Genomic DNA, 19739 nt, shown 5'->3' with positions numbered 1-19739 from the left:
CAACAGAAGCCCTAGGTCAAACCTCCTCAGTCACGTCAGTACAACAGCACAGTTAAGGACCACAACCCAACAGAAGCCCTAGGTCAAACCTCCTCAGTCACGTCAGTACAACAGCCCAGTTAAGGACCACAACCCAACAGAAGCCCTAGGTCAAACCTCCTCAGTCACGTCAGTACAACAGCCCAGTTAAGGACCACAACCCAACAGAAGCCCTAGGTCAAACCTCCTCAGTCACGTCAGTACAACAGCCCAGTTAAGGACCACAACCCAACAGAAGCCCTCAGTTAAACCTCCGCAGATAATCTGGTGATATGCCTGGTAGAATATGAGGTCGAGGGGCCCCCTGGTGGCTTGAAATAGGAACTGCTTTGAATCCACACTGTTCACTCTGCATTTAATAAGAGGATATTTAAACGTGTTCACAGGCTAAACAACCAAACCTAGTACCAACAAAGTCTCCCTAGTCGCAATAGAAACAGTAGGCACGCGTTGAAACGGGAACAGAGACAGGCAAAGACAGAGTTAAACAGTCTGTTAAACACTGGTACCAGCGACCTGATCAATACGGGTTTAAGTTGATTAGTGTTCAAATTGATCTGAGTTACAGTGCTCAGAACCTCAAACAGTTCTCCACACAGGGGGGCTATTTAAGCCTTTTTAGAGGCGGAAGGATATTCCATCTCGATGCGTATGTCGTTGAGGCGGGCCTGGAGTTCGTCAGAGTCGTCCTCGGCCTGATCATCAAACACACTGAGCTGAACCCTCAGCTCCTCGTTCTCAATGGTCCGAACCTCCTACAGAAACAGACAAGTGAGGAAGAGAGGAGGAGAAGGGAGGGAGGTTACAAACAAACACAACATCCCAGTTCTGAACAGTTAGACAAGTTATGAATGTCTGACAATCAGGAAGTGAGTTAGTGTGTGTCTCACCGTCAGACGCTCTCGGAGGCCCAGCCTCAGGAGTTCTGAGCGGATGTGGATCCTGTAGTCCAGCTCCTCTCCTCGACTGATCAAGGCATTGATGAGCTGCATACAGCCGTTCTTCAGGGCGATGTTGGGCTTGTTCATACCAGACAGGAGAGGCTGAAACCTCTCAATATCCTGCTTCTCTGCCTCCTCTGTGATGGCCTCCAAAACACGCTCATGACTACACGTACACACACGTACACACAGAGAGAGAAAGAGGGTTACACACATTCACAAACAAACTGCACTCTCACAAACACACACGTACACACACTTACAGGTTGTCCGGTTGTTCCAGGATGCAGATGGCCGAGAGCAGTTTGACCACGTCCACCATCATGTGAGGCACTCTGGGGTTGACGGCTCTGACCAGGAGAGGGATGCCCTCCACAGACGTCAGCATGGCCTTCAGACCATACTTGTTGTTCATGAAGGCTTTGAGACAGCGCACAATCTCGTGTTGACACTTCACCCCCATATTCCTAAACGACAGGAGTGAAAGATGTCACTGTAAGTAAGTTACTGAAATGGGGGTTGTGGTAAAGGGCCACTGCGCCAAGGGTCCAGTCTGGATAAGGCCAAAACAAAATGTTTCTAACAGAATAAACACATGTATACATAACTCTGCTTTTGAATTATGGTACAGATGACTATGGTAAAATAACAGGCCATAAAGGAAGGACATCGATTTACTTGACAGAATGCACAAATGCTTGTTTTAAAGAATTTATCAATAATGAAACCTAAAAATACTCTTGACACATCGAGGAACAATTTGAATATTCATGAGGAGTTTGGGGTAGGTGCACGGTGGGGAACAATACAGGAGTGGCCTGGGTTCTAAACCATGCGGCAGCAGTACATGTGCGCTTTAGGAAGCGTCTTAGACCACTGGAGAACCCGGGTCCACGATGGTCCAAAAGGGGAAGGTGCTGTTCTGAGTTCTCACTGGGGTGTGCCTTTGAGTCACAAGTGCATTCAGGTGTCTACGTTCTGGGGCTCAGTGCTGTGCTCTAAGCCCAGGTGTGTCACGTCAACCTGCTTAGCATGCGTCAAACAGAGATCATACAGGCTGACACTGTGTGGGACGCAGAAATGTCAAGTGCATATGTACACACATGGGTGTGTGCGGTTCGGTTGTACAATATGAAAGTGGCATTATGACAATGCTCAACATTGCATCTTCCTAAGCACACTGACCCCATTAACAGCATTCCACTCACTCACAAGCAAAAAAGGGCCCGGAGGGGTGGAGGGGTCTCTTTCTGATGTGACCAGTAAACATGTTAAGAGCAGCAGTCAGTTGATTTCCCTATAGAGCTGAAAGCAGACAGCCTGAGCAGAGCGGTCAAGGGAACTATGTTGATGGGGTCAGAGGGTTCATGTCTTATAGGGGCTCAGGTCTCTAGGGTTATGGGGTCAGAGGGTTCATGTCTTATAGGGGCTCAGGTCTCTAGGGTTATGGGGTCAGAGGGTTCATGACTTTTGGGACTTTGGTCACTAGGTTTATGGGGTCAGAGGGTTCATGACTTTAGGGACTTCGATCTAGGGTCTCTAGGGTTATGGGTTCACAGGGTTTATGTCTTACTCGTCTTTTTCATCCTGGATTTTTCTCATAATGTTGAGCAGCAGAGCCAGCCCCTCGCCTCCAAAGTTCTGCACCCAGCTGACAGGGTTGTTGTTGAGGGAGACCCGTAGAGACTCCAGACAGCCCAGGAGCTGCACATCTCTGGGCTCCATCCTCAACTCTTGGATGTACATCATGGCAGACTTGGAGCTCTCCTTTTGGTTCTGACCCTATAACACACACAGACACATAGTACCATCTTTTACAGAAAACACATTCTCTCTGTTATGGTTCCAACATAATTCGAATGTTAACTTGGTGACTCACAGCTTTAGACGTGTGGAGGTACTGGGACACCATCTCTCGTTTGATGCCAATGTCTTTCGCCCTCAGTGGCTGCTGCTTCTCCTCATTCAGATTCATATCCAACTGGAGGGAGAGAAGCATACATTGCAACCACACAGCACAGAACAACTGATAATATATATTCCAACAAATGTTTCCAACGACGCTAAGGTCCCATTAAATTAACTAAATAGAGGGAGAGTAAGGAAAAAGACAAAAATATCTGCAATATGCATACATCTCTCTCTTTTTCCTGAGCACTGAAACCATCTCTCTTCCCGACCCTTACCAGCATCTGTTCGAAGAGATCCAGGACGTACTCGTCAGAGTGGTCATGCAGCATGGCCCCCTGGGAAGGCACCTCGTAGATGGCAGCCGTGGTTGAGTGTCGCTGGCCGGGCGGGTGAGGCTTCTCCTTGTCCTTCTTCATCCTCATGCTGGTGAAACGCTCCAACTGAGGGTCGTCAAGGGTTAGGGGTGAGACAAATGTCACAGGGTCATTAGGGATATTCCTGTTAAATCTTAACCCTTCTGATTGGCTGGGCCTCCCGGGGGCGTTTCCCCTCCGAATCACATTAGCTGTAGCTGATGTGAGCTGGATTCATGCGTGTTTCAGAATGAGATGAAGCAGGATCACTGAGGGATACCGTGGACATCCCAGTTTCCACCAAAAAGTAGGCAACTTACTCTGGGATTCTGACAATGTGACCGTCCTTCATGTCATTCCAGTTTGAAGCATATAGAATGGATTACTGATAGGCTTGACGACAATAAAGACACAGGATAGGATGCAATGACACGTCAGCTATGTGAGAAGCACGGCCCTATTGGTTGGTCAACTCAAGGGCGGTAGGGACAAAACACTTCTGGTTTTACTTCTCTCTTTCTAACCGGGGATTGATTCTGATCTGGGATACCAGTTGAGTAGAACTACCAGTTGGAAACAAAAACCAGAAGTGTTTTGGTTCTCCGGGAACAGAGGTGCTGCCACAGGGTAGGGGATAAGACTGTGTTCTCACAGGAGTCCGGACACACACAACAAGGTTGCTATTCACAACCCCGCTGATTGTACAGTCACCATAGTAACCACTGAATGGCCGACATCCTGTAAGAACGCCTCCACGTCCCGGTGCTGAACCAACCCCTCAACCTCCCGGACTCAACCCGTGACCCAGTCCTGCCCCTCAGAATGACCACTGGACACACAATGTCTGTGAGATTAGATGGGGTGTTAGTCAGTGCAACAACCATGACTGGTGGGGGTTAAGTGGGGTTTAGATGGAGGTGGTCAGTGGTACACGATGAAAGGCAACAGGGACAGGTGATGACTGGGATCTGAATACACACAACCTACCTCATCGGGAATCAGCCGTTTGAGAGTCTGTATAGATAGTGAGGAGGACCAGAAAGTGGCAGGAGGAGGAGGAGGAAATCAAACCAATACAATGACAACACAAAGAGAGAGGAGCAGAAAAAAGGAGAGCAGGAGTGGGGGAGAGACGAAAGGACCAGTTAGGATCAGGTAGGGATTGTCGGTACAGAGTTCCTGGTTAAAACATTATCACAGGACGACAGAGGGGAATGGATTACTCCCATTATATTAGATTAGTTCATTAAACACATACACACTACACAGGATCAAACTGGAGAATGCATTCAGATTAGTTTACTGATTCCCCTCTATACAATTCATGGATCCGCAAACATTCTACAGAGGAATTGAAATCGTGTTATAGTCCGACAACAAAGAATCACAATTAAATTGCACATGCACATTTTTACCATAAGGTGGCAGGCTACACTAATGAATGTCCAGGTGATGGAAGCACGTCTTGTAATAGCACTTTCAAACATTAGGGGGTGCTGAAGTTAACACAAAAGCTATTGGGAAAGTTTGACAAGGAGATAGAGAAATGACACAAAGCATCGCTCCCACTTCCTAACAATCAGTAAAATACTCAATTACACAAAAAGACCATTTGTTTACGTAACAGCAGAGAACCAGGCAAAACACAGTCACATGCATCTCACATGGCATACAGTAACATGGCGATGACTAACAGGCATGACATGACTGTCCCACGCTCCAGCATCTACAGCCAATCATCAAGCACTCAGCTTGGGGGTCACAGCACACTGATCAACAACTGTCCTTTACAAGTTCATTAGCTTCCTCTCTTTATTCAAAAGGTATGCAGGCAAGGGAGGGCTTGAGCACACAAGCACAGACAGAAAGACACACACGCACACACAGAGACAGAAAGACACACACACGCACAGACAAACACACACACGCATAGACACACAGACAAACACACATGCACAGACACACAGACAAACACACACACTCACGCACACAGACAAACACACACACACTCACGCACACAGACAAACACACACACTCACGCACACAGACAAACACACACACTCACGCACACAGACAAACACACACACACAGACAAACACACGCACGCACTCAAACAGACAGGGAGACAGACAGGGAGACAGACAGGGAGACAGACAGGGAGACAGACAGATTGGTTTGAACTGCTGTGACTGTTTCATTGATTCCACACTAATTAAATTTGAGAGCTCATTGGTCGTTAGCCATCAAGAAAAACAATTAGCCTCGCCCAGGAGTCTGCAACCTGCAGTCATGAGTTAGTTAAAATAGCATAATAAATATTGATCACAATAAATCCTGTTTGTGTTATAAGACTTTCTGCAATTCCTTGCGGGGATTGATGTGGGCCGTCAATTCAATTAATGACTGAAGGACAATATTTCCTCCACTGTTTCTAAATTAATATATAAATATATATATATACACTTTATTGTTCACAGGAGTCCATCACCGCCCACAGTTTTCTCAGCAACCATTTCTCACATATTTCCGCCTTGTCTCTCCTCTCTCCCCCTCGTCAGCCTCCCAGTTCCTCATCCTCCTCCACGCTCCTCTCCGTCGCTCCCTCTTTCCACCTAGTCTCTCACCCTCTCCACCCAGCCCCCACTCTCCTCCCACACTTTCCCACCACCTATCCTCCAAGGCTCCCCCTCACTCGCCCTCGCCCTAGTCCCAGTCCCCTCCTCTCCTCCTTTCCACCTAGTCAACCCCCTCCCTCCAACTCCCCCACTCACTACCTTTCGTCATAGCAAGCGAGAGAGGAACTATCTCCCAGTCTCTCCTGAATCACTTGCCTGATTGGATCAGGGCCTGGGAGAGACAGTGTGTTGAAATATATTTCATTATTCTTTTTTTGATGACTTTCTCACAACTTTAATCTCACGTTTCCTCCTGGCAACTTTCTCTCTTGAGTACAAGTGGATAGCACATTCAGGTGGGTCTCAGTCAAAAAATACTACCAACAGACATAGATCTAATATACCAAGATCTGCAACGGGACTGAATATAAATCAGTCTTAGTTGTTTATTGTCTGTTTTCTTCTGTTTCTAGGACACTGAGCTGAGATTATCAAATGACCTTTTTGAAGGAGTGTTCCATACCATTATCTCCATGTCTGGTATTTCATATAAGGACTTTGTGGCTCATACATTTCACATAAATGGAGTGGGAGTAACACAACTTCCCTTATAACACACAAAACATTCCTCTACTGTGTCGTAGAACACACAAACCATTCCTCTACCATGTGTTACAACACACAAACCATTCCTCTACCACGTGTCATATAACACACAAACCATTCCTCTACCACGTGTCATATAACACACAAACCATTCCTCTACCACGTGTCATATAACACACAAACCATTCCTCTACCACGTGTCATATAACACACTAACCATTCCTCTACTGTGTCATATAACACACAAACCATTCCTCTACTGTGTCATATAACACACAAACCATTCCTCTTTGGTCGTATAACACACAAACCATTCCTCTACCGTGTCATATAAAACACAAACCAATCCTCTACCATGTGTCATATAACACACAAACCAATCCTCTACCATGTGTCATATAACACACAAACCATTCCTCTACCATCTGTTACAACACACAAACCATTCCTCTACCATGTGTCATATAACACACAAACCACTCCTCTACCATGTGTCATATAACACACAAACCATTCCTCTACCATGTGTCATATAACACACAAACCATTCCTCTACCATGTGTCATATAACACACAAACCATTCCTCTACCGTGTCATATAACACAAACCATTCCTCTACCATGTGTCATACAATACACAAACCATTCCTCTACTGTGTCATATAACACACAAACCATTCCTCTACTGTGTCATATAACACACAAACCATTCCTCTTTGGTCGTATAACACACGAACCATTCCTCTACAGTCTTACAGTACCAGTACATTGCTGAGGGCATGGTGTAATCATCACTCAAAAAATTGCCCTTGCTAATTAAATGTTACATTGTTGTATTATGTAAGAAAGAAGATGCAACAAAATTAATGGGGTTGTACGTGAGGTTGTATGTGAGGCCTAGCCAAACATATAACATGACCATTCATTTATCCGCATAATTGTTTGCACAAGTCAAATGAAAGGGCAATAGCAATCCAAACATATACCTCTGTAGAACACAGTTCCCCACTGTTTGGTGTTGTCAAGCCTCCTTCAGTAATGCACTTTAGACCAAATCATCAGCTCCCATTGAGGAACAGCCAAAAAAGGAAGGTTCAAAACAGCATGGTGACGTAACGTACAACCTATGATTGCTATGTGAGGCATAACCACAAATGACATACATGTACTGAAAAACAAATGCACTGTACACACAAACAGTGAGGAGCAACGCTGGTCAAAATGAACCAGAAATGTCCCTGCTGACTTCCATCAGTGATCTTGGCCAAGCTCAGAGATGCCACCACGGGTAGGGTGGCAGAGGACTGAGACACCATAGTTAGTGCTGTCCTTCAACAGAACATAATGTACACCTGCTCTCACAAAGTCACTGTGTTGTTCAGGCTAATTAAAGTGGCTGCACAATCAACTGTATGTCCAAAGAGATTTAGTGGACATCACGCGTAATGCTTAAAAAAATCCACTCAGCCACGTACAACCGTCCATTATTATAGGGAGATGACAAACAGTAGAGTGAAATAATGCCTGGTCATTTGCAGGGACATTTTTAAAAGTAGTCAAGTTTTCTAGCTTTGTACCCCCAAAAAGGCGCACCTCATTTGGCAAAAATGTGTCTCCAGGGCTTCATTTTTACCTGGCCTAATTATGGAGCATGACTGAAGTGCATGAAGGAAATGACAAGTAGCCTGCTGATATTATTTGACTTTGGGTAGGTTATTATCTTTGGCTACTTTCTGCAGCCGATGACAAGGTTCCTGGAAGAAGGACACTTAAGGGCTGGTCAAGCTGCTGTGAGCACAACTCCCTAGATTCAAGCTCAAAACCCTCTCTTGGCTTGTTTTGGTGGTACCTGCTGCTTCAAACTGAAACACGCTTGCTCTATATAGTAGCGTAGAATGACCTAATTGGCCTTTGCCTCCTGCAGTGAACACTGTTCCAATTGTCTCTACTCTCTATCATGGATTGCACATTGTGCTGTTGCCATGGTCACTAACATTCTATAGACACCTCAGTCATATTGATGACCAGAAGTTGAACGAGGGCTAATGTCTTTGAACAGGGTCTAATTACAGTTTTGTCTAAATTGCACTATAGAGGTTTGGAAATACAAAAACATTGCTAAACATGTATTGTATTAAGTAGATAACAACATTGCCATTATATTATCAAATGCACCGATGGCAATGTTGTAATTAGTTAGCAAAGACAGTCAGAAATAAATAGCGTTGCCTATGTTAGCTCGCTAAAAACTCTGTGGACTCCCCCCAACACTTGCTAGTTAACTTTATACTGCTTCTACAATACATTTCGTAATTGTGTTTTCAAGCCTTAGTAATGTAATTCAGACCAAATGTTCATCAGCTCCCACTGAGGAAGCATTGAGTAGAATGCGGAGTTGTTCATCGGCCCCAGAAACGAAAGTTCACAACATTACATTGTGACAGAAGGTGCAACCCATGAATAGTACAGTTTCGGCTTACACTGGCATAAGACCAAAACACACAAGCATGCGTGTGTGAATTCATTCTAAAAGGAGCAGACGCTATGATGGTGTGACCCACAGTACCGGAAACATCAGTGTTAGAAAAACCGCCACAAGGAACTCTGGGTAATCACACAGGAAACAGACTGTGTCTCAGAAACAGAGAGAATATGAGCTAGAAAATAATAATAATGTGCGGTTCCCTCAACAGAGACCCGCCCAGACCCTGAACACTCAGGGCACCCTCCTGGGGCTCGGTAGTCTAACAGAACGAGGCGAGAGTGACCGAGAAACAGGCGGCATTCATCCGCAGACCTTCACTTTAAAAGAAGTGCACAAACGCACACAAACAAGCAAAAAAGTGCTCTGTAACAATGTGTCTGAAAAGATCCTTTCGGCACAAGCATTCCCACAGATCCACAGGACCGCAATTAAAAGGAACTGCCCAGTGTGAAATATGATTACAACCAGAAAAATACAGATAATACCAATTAAATTGTTTCCCAACCAAACACTCGTGACAACCTATGTCAGAAGTAGCGTCTTGGTATTGTCAACGGCGTGGGTTCAGCCCAATAACACAATGACATGGGTGTATACTGGTCATTAAAAGTAGATTGCTGATAGGCACCTCGTCATCCTCCAGCAGGCTGATTGGCCCCCTCTTCAGGTGTATCACACTTCATAAGGAAATTAGTATGTTTCAATTGTTGGTGAATGAAACAACTTTGAGGTAGGGTTTTCCCCAATTAAAATGTGAGCCACAAATATGAGTACAGAACGAGTCAACATTAATGTAATTTTAATAGAACTAACCTAACTCACATGCTTTTAATTCAGAGCCAGAACATACACCCAACATTTCAACAAGGCCTTCCTCCAGGGAGTGCTTAAAAACAAAGTCCTTTAATGAGAGAGGGGGAAAGAAAGACAGATGGATTGAGAGATAGAGAGCATGAGATAAAGAGATAGTGAACTGCAACCCAAACATAGTTACTGTTTATAGAAGTGCTTAAAGAGTTGCCATGGCTCCATGGTGGCCGCTGTGCTCTGCTGTGTATTGATGATGTCACAGGGTGGGGGTATCAGGCAGGCAACACACCCATGTTAGGGTGACACAACACTTCCTGATAACAGCTAGAGCAGGAAGTCATACTGACCTACGGAAACCTGACTCAGTAACACTAAGATTCACGCAAAGGGAAACCTAGGGTCACACACACACGCAACCTGACTGAACAAAGGCTTAGTGGATGAATTTAAAATAGCCCAAAATCCATAAAGCTAATTTTATCAAAATTCTGAAAAGGCTTTCTCAAAAATGGTTATGGCTGCCCACTGAATATTCCTCATTCAACTGGCACAAGTTGAATGAGGAAGCATTCAACTGAGGGGGTGGTTTTACATTAAGCCAGGGAGGTGCTTAGGCCTGAGATTATTAAGCATGTTTACATAGGGCTCTTTATCTCTGACAAGCTCTTAGGCCTTCCTTTAAACACACACTCACTCAATGGGAGACAAACAAAAGGTGAGGGAAAAAACTGGAACAAACAATTCACACTTCGAAGAAACGCCACTACAAAACACTAAGAAACTAGCAGGGAAAAGAAAACAACCATTGGACTAAAATCTGAAAGCACATCATGAAAAATAACACAGCGAACCTCTCTTTCCAAAATCCTCCTATCCAACTATGGTAGTTATATTTGACTACTGTCACAAAGATAATTTCATCTAGTCTCGTTTTTGTCAACCAAAATGAAAAGTATTCTTCATTTCGTTTTTCGGTTACTGTTTAGTCAGTTATCGTCTCGTCAACTGCAACTGAAAAATTGGTATTTAACAAATATTTGTCACTATTTTAGTAGACGAAATTAACACTAATGTCACGTTGGGAAGGCCAGTTGCTGGTGAAGACGTGCTGCTGCTAGCTACCAGCGGTGGCAGTGTTTCGTCTGTGGAGATGCTGGGCTTTTGAGCACCCCTTCCATATTTTTCTTACTGATGTCTACTGTCATGTACCAAACCGTAATGATTAAACATTTTGAAAGCGGTATAATGCATGTAAGATAGGCAAAGGCCACTGTTGCCAGATTCAGGGATTTTGAGACGAGTTAGCCCCTTTTCAACTGGAAGGGAGGAAGATCTGTTGTGGCCTAATTCATGGGCTGAATTTAACTGCCAGTCGAAACTCAGGGGCTCTTAACAAGCAGAGTTCTCGCCCTCACAGATTTTTGCTTTTTTTATTATTTTTGCCGGACCGCTTAAGCAGAGGTAGCCTAGAAGTGTGAATGTCTCTTACTGAGTCCGTCCGTCCCTGACTGACTGACTACCACTTGTTAAATAAAATAGTGGTTAGAGACGCAGGCTATGGAACAACAGGTCCCGAGTTCGAATCCTGTAGCAGTCAACAAACAATCCCTGAGGTTCAGGGCAGACAAAAACTTTACTGGCTATAACTTTATTTTAGGGCTGAAACGATTCCTTGAGTTACTCGAGTTACTCGATTACAAAAATTCCTCGAGGCAAAAACTCTGCCTCGAAGCCTCGTTAAATTCCTATGACGAGCACTATTTGCGCGGCGCAGGGATTTGAATGATTGTTTTACACGGAACGTTTATTCACATGGGACGCGGAGCTGTTCAGGAATCACACCATAGTGCGTGTTATCTGTTTTAAATTTAGTTGGCGCGATGGCGGAGAAAAAAATTGTAAATAAACGGCAGAAATTGTCTTAAGTGTGGGATCATTACACACTAAATAAAGAAGAGAACACGGTGCAGTGTCTCTACTGCAAAATAGATCTGGCTTACCACAACAGCACATCTTCTATGATCCAGCATCTAAACAGAAGACATCCACTCCATGCTGTTCCAACAAGCATTGCTGAAACAAGGTAAGCCTATTGATGTTCGCTGATTTTAATCCCCATACTGTATTTGTAGCGATGCCGTGATGCAGTTTGACTAGATGTTTAGCTTTGATTACGTTTTTAAGTAGTAAACGTAACTTTCACGTTCAAACTGATCAGCGCTGGGTCACGTTACAGCTCTTCTCTTCTTTAGCGGTACACTACCAGAATACAGAAATATGCTAAGAGCTCCACCTAGTGGTTAGATTATAACATCTTAAAGGAGAAATTCACACATAAATAAAGAGAGAGCTTATAACTTATAAAACATAAAACAACATAAAATTTTTTTATAAATACATGTTATACATTGTGTACCTGTTCATTCATTTTGTTCTCAGGTTAACTTAACTAAATTTGCAGAAGGTTAAATCCTTTTTTTATTAAGTTTGTATTCATATTAGTTTTACAATACATGTTATGCATGTTACAGTAAGTTCACTTAACTGTATATTGTTATATAATTGTTGGCAATGCCAACTTGGCACTTAACTTTTTGAGCCAAACTTTTGGAGTTGGAAATAAATACCTCTGTTGAGAAATAAAAGCCTAATGCTTGATCATTTTACACCCACGTCATTTTTGTTATGTATTATTTGTTTTGGTTCTTCAAAAACAAACAAAAAATGTATCCGATTACTCGATTAATCGATCGATAAAGTGCTAGATTAATCGATTACAAAAAGAATCGATAGCTGCAGCCCTACTTTATTTAGCTACGTAATAGGAAGACTGAAATTAGGATTTGTTCAGGATACACGAACACTTCGCTGCCTACATGATTCTCTCGTCTTTTCACAAAATCTGTTATAAATATATTGTCACCAGATACCATTTTGAGGACCGTGACGTTGCCCGGTATGGCGCAGCCGGGGCCCCACCCTGGAGCCAGGCCCGGGGTTGGGGCTCGTATGCGAGCGCCTGGTGGCCGGGCCTTTCCCCACGGGGTCCGACCGGGCTCAGCCCGAAGGAGGGACCATAAGGGGTCTGTGCGTAGAGGATCAGGAGGCAGTCGAAGGCGGGGGCCTCGACAACCCGATCCCTGGACACGGAAACTAGTTCTGGGGACGTGGAACGTCACCTCGCTTGCGGGTAAGGAGCCTGAGATCGTGCGTGAGGTTGAGAGGTTCCGACTAGAGATAGTCGGGATCACCTCTACGCACGGCTTGGGCTCTGGAACCGGACTCCTTGAGAGAGGATGGACTCTTCACCACTCTGGAGTTGCCCATGGTGAGAGGCGGCGGGCTGGTGTGGGTTTGCTTATAGCCCCACAGCTCTGCACTGTTGACCTCAACTGGGGATGTCATCAGGCGGTGGAAGGAGTACTTCAAGGATCTCCTCAATCCCGCCGTCACGTCTTCCATTGAGGAAGCAGAGGCTGAGGGCTCAGAGGTGGACTCGTCCATCACCCAGGATGAAGTCACTGAGGTAGTCAAGAAACTCCTCGGGGGCAAGGCACCGGGGGTGGATAAGATCCGCCCTGAGTACCTCAAGTCTCTGGATGTTGTGGGGCTGTCTTGGTCGACATGCCTCTGCAGCATCGCGTGGCGGTCGGGGACAGTGCCTCTGGGATGGCAGACCGGGGTGGTGGTCCCTCTTTTTAAGAAGGGGGACCGGAGGGTGCGTTCCAACTACAGGGGGATCACACTTCTCAGCCTCCCCAGGAAAGTCTATGCCAGGGTACTGGAGAAGAGTATACGGCCAATAGTAGAACCTCGGATTCAGGAGGAACAGTGTGGTTTTCGTCCGGGCCGTGGAACACTGGACCAGCTCTATACCCTCTACAGGGTGATGGAGGGTTCATGGGAGTTTGCCCAACCAATCCACATGTTTTGTGGATTTGGAGAAGGCATTCGACTGTGCCCCTCGCGGCATCCTGTGGAGGGTGCTTCGGGAGTATGGGGTCCTGGGTCCTTTGCTAAGGGCTGTCAGGTCCCTGTACGACCGAAGCAGGAGCTTGGTCCGCATTGCCGGCAGTAAGTCAGACTTGTTCCCTGTGCATGTTGGACTCCGGCAGGGCTGCCCTTTGTTGCCGGGGTGTTGGCCCCTTCAAACCAGGACCTTCAGCATGCACTGGGACGGTTTGCAGCCGAGTGTGAAGCGGTTGGGATGAAAATCAGTACCTCCAAATCCGAGGCCATGGTCCTCAATCGGAAAAGGGTGGCTTGCCCACTTCAGATTGGTGGAGAGTTCTTGCCTCAAGTGGAGGAGTTTAAGTATCTAGGGGTCTTGTTCACGAGTGAGGGAAGGATGGAATGGGAGATTGACAGACGGATCGGTGCAGCTTCTGCAGTAATGCGGTCGATGTATCGGTCTGTCGTGGTGAAGATTTACCGGTCAATCTACGTTCCTACTCTCACCTATGGTCATGAACTTTGGGCCATGACCGAAAGGACAAGATCCCGGATACAGGCAGCCGAAATGAGCTTTCTCCGCAGGGTGGCTGGGCGATCCCTTAGAGATAGGGTGAGAAGCTCAGACACCCGGGAGGAGCTCAGAGTACAGCCGCTGCTCCTCCACATCGAGAGGGGTCAGCTGAGGTGGCTTGGGCATCTGTTCCGGACGCCTCCTGAACGCCTCCCCGGGAAAGTGTTCCGGGCCCGTCCCACCGGGAGGAGACCCCGGGGAACACCTAGGACATGCTGGAGGGACTGTGTCCCGGCTGGCCTGGAAACGCCTCGGTGTCCCCCTGGAAGAGCTAGAGGAAGTGTCTAAGGAGAGGGAAGTCTGGGCATCTCTGCTTAGACTGCTGCCCCCGCGACCCGGCCCTGGATAAGCCGAAGAAGATCATGATGATATTGATAGATACTCAATGTCATTCATGGATAGCTAATTAGCTGTTAAAACAGCCAGTGGTAAAAGAGGATTTGTTCAGAATAGACGAATACTTCGCTAGCTACAACCTTCTGTAGCTACGGGAAGCCTAAAATTATATTTTGTTATGCAGGGCGGGGCCCTTGGGGTGTAGGGGCCCCCCGCCTCACGGTGGCTGTGGGGATTTCCCAGCCACCAGTGGCTACACGCCACCTCATTCTTTCTGAGTAAGTAGACATTCATTGGTGCAGCCGCAAGGATGCCAGCAGCCCGTTTGGCCGCAAAACACGCCACATGTCGCAGGGACTTAAGAGCATGTTTTCGGGAATTCCTTTTACAAATGACCCCGCCTTATCAGATTTTGTCGGGAACGTATGACAGATACAGTAGTATGTCTCTCTTGCCATTAGTGTTTTCGATCCACAGAAAGTGTTCTGTCCACACACAAAAAAATTATCGTATTCGCTTGTTTGGGTGTTTGCTTGGGTCCCGCTCAAGAATGCACATGAACTATGACTGGTCAAAACAGATGAGCTATCCAGTATTATTGGTCAAAAAGACCCATGTCTTTGTGTACAGGCCCAACATTAGGTCTTACTTGGCAAGCAGGCCACCGTTAATGTTGATCCCTGCATGCAGCCTGTCTGGGGTGCAGCAGGTCAATACTCAAACCCTAGATCTCTACCCACATTCTTCGTTCTGCCACCTCTGCCCTCTCTGCCACTACATATTTTCTGAAAACAACCTAAAATGTCTCCAAGGAGCCTTCCCACACATTATTCTAAGCACTGTCATTAGCATCAGCTCACTTTCTCTAGCAATAACAATTAACCGGTCCTTGTAAATTAATTGACATTAATATACACACAGTAAGAACAGCAGCCAGTCACTCAAAAAACTTTTTACAGCGCACACACACACACACACACACACACACACACACACACACACACACACACACACACACACACACACACACACACACACACACACACACACACACACACACACACACACACACACACACACACACACACACACACACACACACACACACACACACACACACACACACACACACACACACACACACACACACACACACACACACACACACACACACACACACACCAGAGTAAGCAGTTCTCTGAGTTAGGTCTGTGACTGACAGCTTAGAGACAGAGAGCTGTGACAGATTCATGATATTCCTTTCCGCCCACAACATCAACTGTCACTGAGTCTGTGTGTATAATCCCGGTTTTACTATACAGTACCCACAATTATAGCAAAACCTAACAATTCAGTCCCCTACAACAGATAAGGAAGGGGTTAGGATAAGGGAAAATAAGTAACATTTTTATGGACCACACAAGTATAGAAAAACAAACTGTGTAGAAAGGAAGTCCTTTAGTAGGCCATTTTCATCTTGCATGAGATTGTGTCCCTGGTTCACAGTAGCTTGGCCAGCTCCTTTACGCCTGACCGCTCTGTGTGTCTGTTCAGTGAGAGTGTATCCTAAATGTTACTCTGAGTGTGTCCAAGTGGGGTGTTTTTCTGCATGACTGCTCGATCCGTGGAGAGCTGGTTGCCTCTAATGGTGAAACAGAAAATAGAACAACAATAGAAAGGACACCATGTGTGTACTGCTGTCTGTCTTCCTGCCTGTCTGTCTGTCTGTCTGCTTGTCAAGAGTTCTACATTTCTCTGCAAATTTTTGGAAAATACATCCCCAGTCAATAATTTTTTTTTATAACGATGTTGTCTGCGTACTTCACTGAGAATTTAATAGCAGGCTACTTTAATTGATGTTTTACCATTACCTATTTATACTTGCTAGTCCCAATACCACAGGCTTCTTAAGCACGCTGTTATAAATGAATTCCAAAACAATAAACATAACTACTATTTCAAGTTGTTTTGAATAGAGCATTCTGTAAGATGAGGAAAAACAATTAAAATGTTAGCTAAAAAAAAACTCTGGACTTAATGCTGAAATGTGAATTTATCTGAAAAACTGATAGATAAACGAAGCAACCGACCGATTCATAAGGTTAGTAAAATAGAGTTAGTTGGAGCCCTACAGCATAGTAACTGAATGCAGTAGAGGATGAACACTGAATGCAGTAGAGGTGGAAGCGTTTCTGTGCAACAAGACCTTTTGACCTATCGGAGACATCCACATAACAGGAACCTAAAGGGGCGGCCTGTATGTAGGCTCTATGTTAAGGTGGAACACTGAATGGGCTTGTTGATGGAGAAGGACATGTAGGTGGTTCTTAAGAGGGGCACTGCTGTTGTCTAACTAGGAACATTTTCTAATCAAAATTCCAACCCTATTTGTGTACATCCACCTATCCTCTTAGTTCTATACAGTGGCTAGTGGCGACAGTAAAACAGAACTACAAGATCCTCTGTCAATATTGAAAGATCTAATAAAAGGAACATTTTGGCTTCACTATAGAGTGCAACAGCATCAGCAAAAAAAACAGCGATAAAACAGCGTGTGACGCCACAACTCAACGAGACCAGTCTCAGGTACCAACACTTCAAACATGTTGACACATTTATGCCAACATAAATTGCAGTATTCCTACTACTGGAGTAAGAGAGAAACACAGAGACACAACAGCACAGTCTCTTTTGTATCAAAACAAAGTTGTAGAGAAATAGCTGTTTGGCCCTTTGCATTCACTGTCCTCACTGTACCGAAACTGAACCACAGCCCCAAAACCCAATCCTTTCTGAACCATGGTTCTGGAAGTAGCTACAGCCCTAGTTCCCAGTCTGAGCTGCGGTGAGGTTACCAGGAGTGAGCGATAGATTGGTGGCTCAGTAACATTTATCCCACATGCTGTCAGAATGAATCAGCACGTCAGACTTGTGAGCGCAAGACGCCCTGGCTGTATTCTGGATCGGCGGACCGGGTACACAGCCATTAGATAAGCAGCAGAAAAGATCCCATGTGGCACACTATGGTGCTTTTTTGTAATAAGCTGGCCACCACAGTTTAGATTTGAGGGGGGATTTGTGAGGCACTGTCAACAGGGAATTGGGCTGTGGAGTCTCTCACGCATGTGCCTGTGAGGCTAACTGGAATCTGTCAGGAGGTGTTACGATGAGACAGGGCTGTGACTTAATTAGTCAGAGAAATAGTGCAGTTTAAGCACAGGTACAGCCGACTAGCGCATGCCACGATGCCTAGCAAAAAAACAAAACAGGAGGAGACTAAGTGGCAATAGGCGATAAGTGTCAATGTTGTTCTTCCTGTCACTGTACAGCAGGTCTAGCTGATATTAGTCTTTAGTTCTGCCCGGTCAGCGGTCTTCCCTGGGATGACAGGTGTTTCATTTCAGGACCCGGTTGCAGGATTCAGTGCTTTTTGGAGAACAGCTGCATGACAGTACTTTTTTGACACAGGCATGACAGTTTAGTTTTTTATTTCAATACTTTGACAAAAAATGAAGATACAAAAACTATGCAGCCCTAAAGGTTTAAGGTGTGTGTGATGACAAACGTGGCTTCAAGATAATCCTCTCGGTCTAAACGTCGATATTGTGCTCTAGGCAACAAAATGTAAGCTGTTTTATAATAAAGGCCACTGCAGACAGAAAACACCAAAACATCAGCAACTTATTTTGCGTCACCAGAAAGTATATAAATCTGCCACTCACACAATAAAACCCAAAGAACAGTACATTACCATTTTGTCTCAAAGAATAAATGCATTCCAAGTAACAAGTAATAAGGAATATCACTCAGTATCACAGATGAGACCCACATTTTTAACTGCACCTTATGGTGCTTTTCCACTGGTACCAGCTCAACTCCACTCGCTTTGGGAGCTTTTCCACCGCTTAGTACCAGCTCGCCTCGGCTCTACACGCCTCTCCTGGGTTCGTTTTCCACTGCAGACAGTACCTTGTACCCGCCCATAGTGACATCACAGGAAAACTGCAGTGACGCCACCTCCAACGCGAAACACACAGGAACAACAATGGAGGATATCTATTTAATGAACTCAAGCTTTGAACATAAAGTGGCAAATCAAAAGTAAAGTAAATCTGGATAACATGGTCACAGACTTTGTTTGAAAAACAGTGAAAAAGTAGAATAGAATTATCGCCCAGCAGTATAAAAGATATATAAAAGATGACATAACTGCAATGTTCTGTTAGATTGAAGTGTATACACTTAACATCTCAAACACATTTAAAAGTGCAATGTACATTGAGGGAAAAAATGTTGATCCCTTGCTGATGTTGTATGTTTTCCCACTGACAAAGAAATTATCAGTCTATAATTTTAATGGTAGGTTTATTTGAACAGTGAGAGACAGAACAAAAATAATCCTGAAAAACGCATATCAAAATCTTATAAATGTATTTGCATTTTAATGAGTGAAATAAGTATTTGACCCCTCTGCAAAACATGACTTTGTACAGTAGCAAAACCATTGTGGGCAATCACAGAGGTCAGACGTTTCTTGTAGTCGGCCAACAGGTTTGCACACATCTCAGGAGGGATTTTGTCCCACTCCACTTTGCAGATCTTCTTCAATCATTAAGGTTTCAAGGCTGACGTTTGGCAACTCGAACCTTCAGCTCCCTCCACAGATTTTCTATGGGATTAAGGTCTGGAAACTGGTTAGGCCACCCCAGGACATTAATGTGCTTCTTCTTGAGACACTATTTGTTGCCTTGGCCTTGTGTTTTGGGTCATGGTCATGCTGGAATACCCATCCACGACCCATTTTCAACGCCCTGGCTGAGGGAAGGAGGTTCTCACCCAAGATTTGACGGTACATGGCCCAGTCCATCGTCTCTTTGATTAAGCGAAGTTGTCCTATCCCCTTAGCAGAAAAAAAAACCCAAAGCATGTTTCCACATCCATGTTTGACGATGGGGATGGTGTTCTTGGGGTCATAGACAGCATTCCTCCTCCTCCAAACACGGTGAGTTGAGTTGATGCCAAAGAGCTCGATTTTGGTCTCATCTGACCACAACACTTTCACCCAGTTCTCCTCTGAATCATTCAGATGTTCATTGGCAAACTTCAGACGGGCCTTTA

At 45.1% G+C, this 19739-nt stretch overlaps 1 protein-coding gene across 2 annotated transcripts in view; it reads right to left on the bottom strand.

The window, feature by feature from the left end:
- Nucleotides 1-19739, bottom strand: part of LOC105025226 (protein diaphanous homolog 1) — a 103196-nt gene that overhangs the window by 64698 nt on the left and 18759 nt on the right. Inside the window, exons 2-8 of one of the 2 annotated variants that reach the window (XM_013133555.4) lie at nt 4232-4258; nt 3167-3331; nt 2860-2961; nt 2554-2762; nt 1244-1447; nt 930-1146; nt 676-794 (exon numbers count right to left, since the gene is read on the bottom strand). In XM_013133555.4, the coding sequence (XP_012989009.4) occupies nt 676-794; nt 930-1146; nt 1244-1447; nt 2554-2762; nt 2860-2961; nt 3167-3331; nt 4232-4258 (1043 nt within the window). The remainder of the gene's footprint in view (nt 1-675; nt 795-929; nt 1147-1243; nt 1448-2553; nt 2763-2859; nt 2962-3166; nt 3332-4231; nt 4259-19739) is intronic. The other variant, XM_013133587.4, reaches the window with a different exon arrangement.

Source organism: Esox lucius, chromosome 4 (assembly GCF_011004845.1).
Source record: "Esox lucius isolate fEsoLuc1 chromosome 4, fEsoLuc1.pri, whole genome shotgun sequence".
NCBI lineage: Eukaryota > Metazoa > Chordata > Actinopteri > Esociformes > Esocidae > Esox > Esox lucius.
This window is presented reverse-complemented; position numbering and strand designations above follow the sequence as displayed.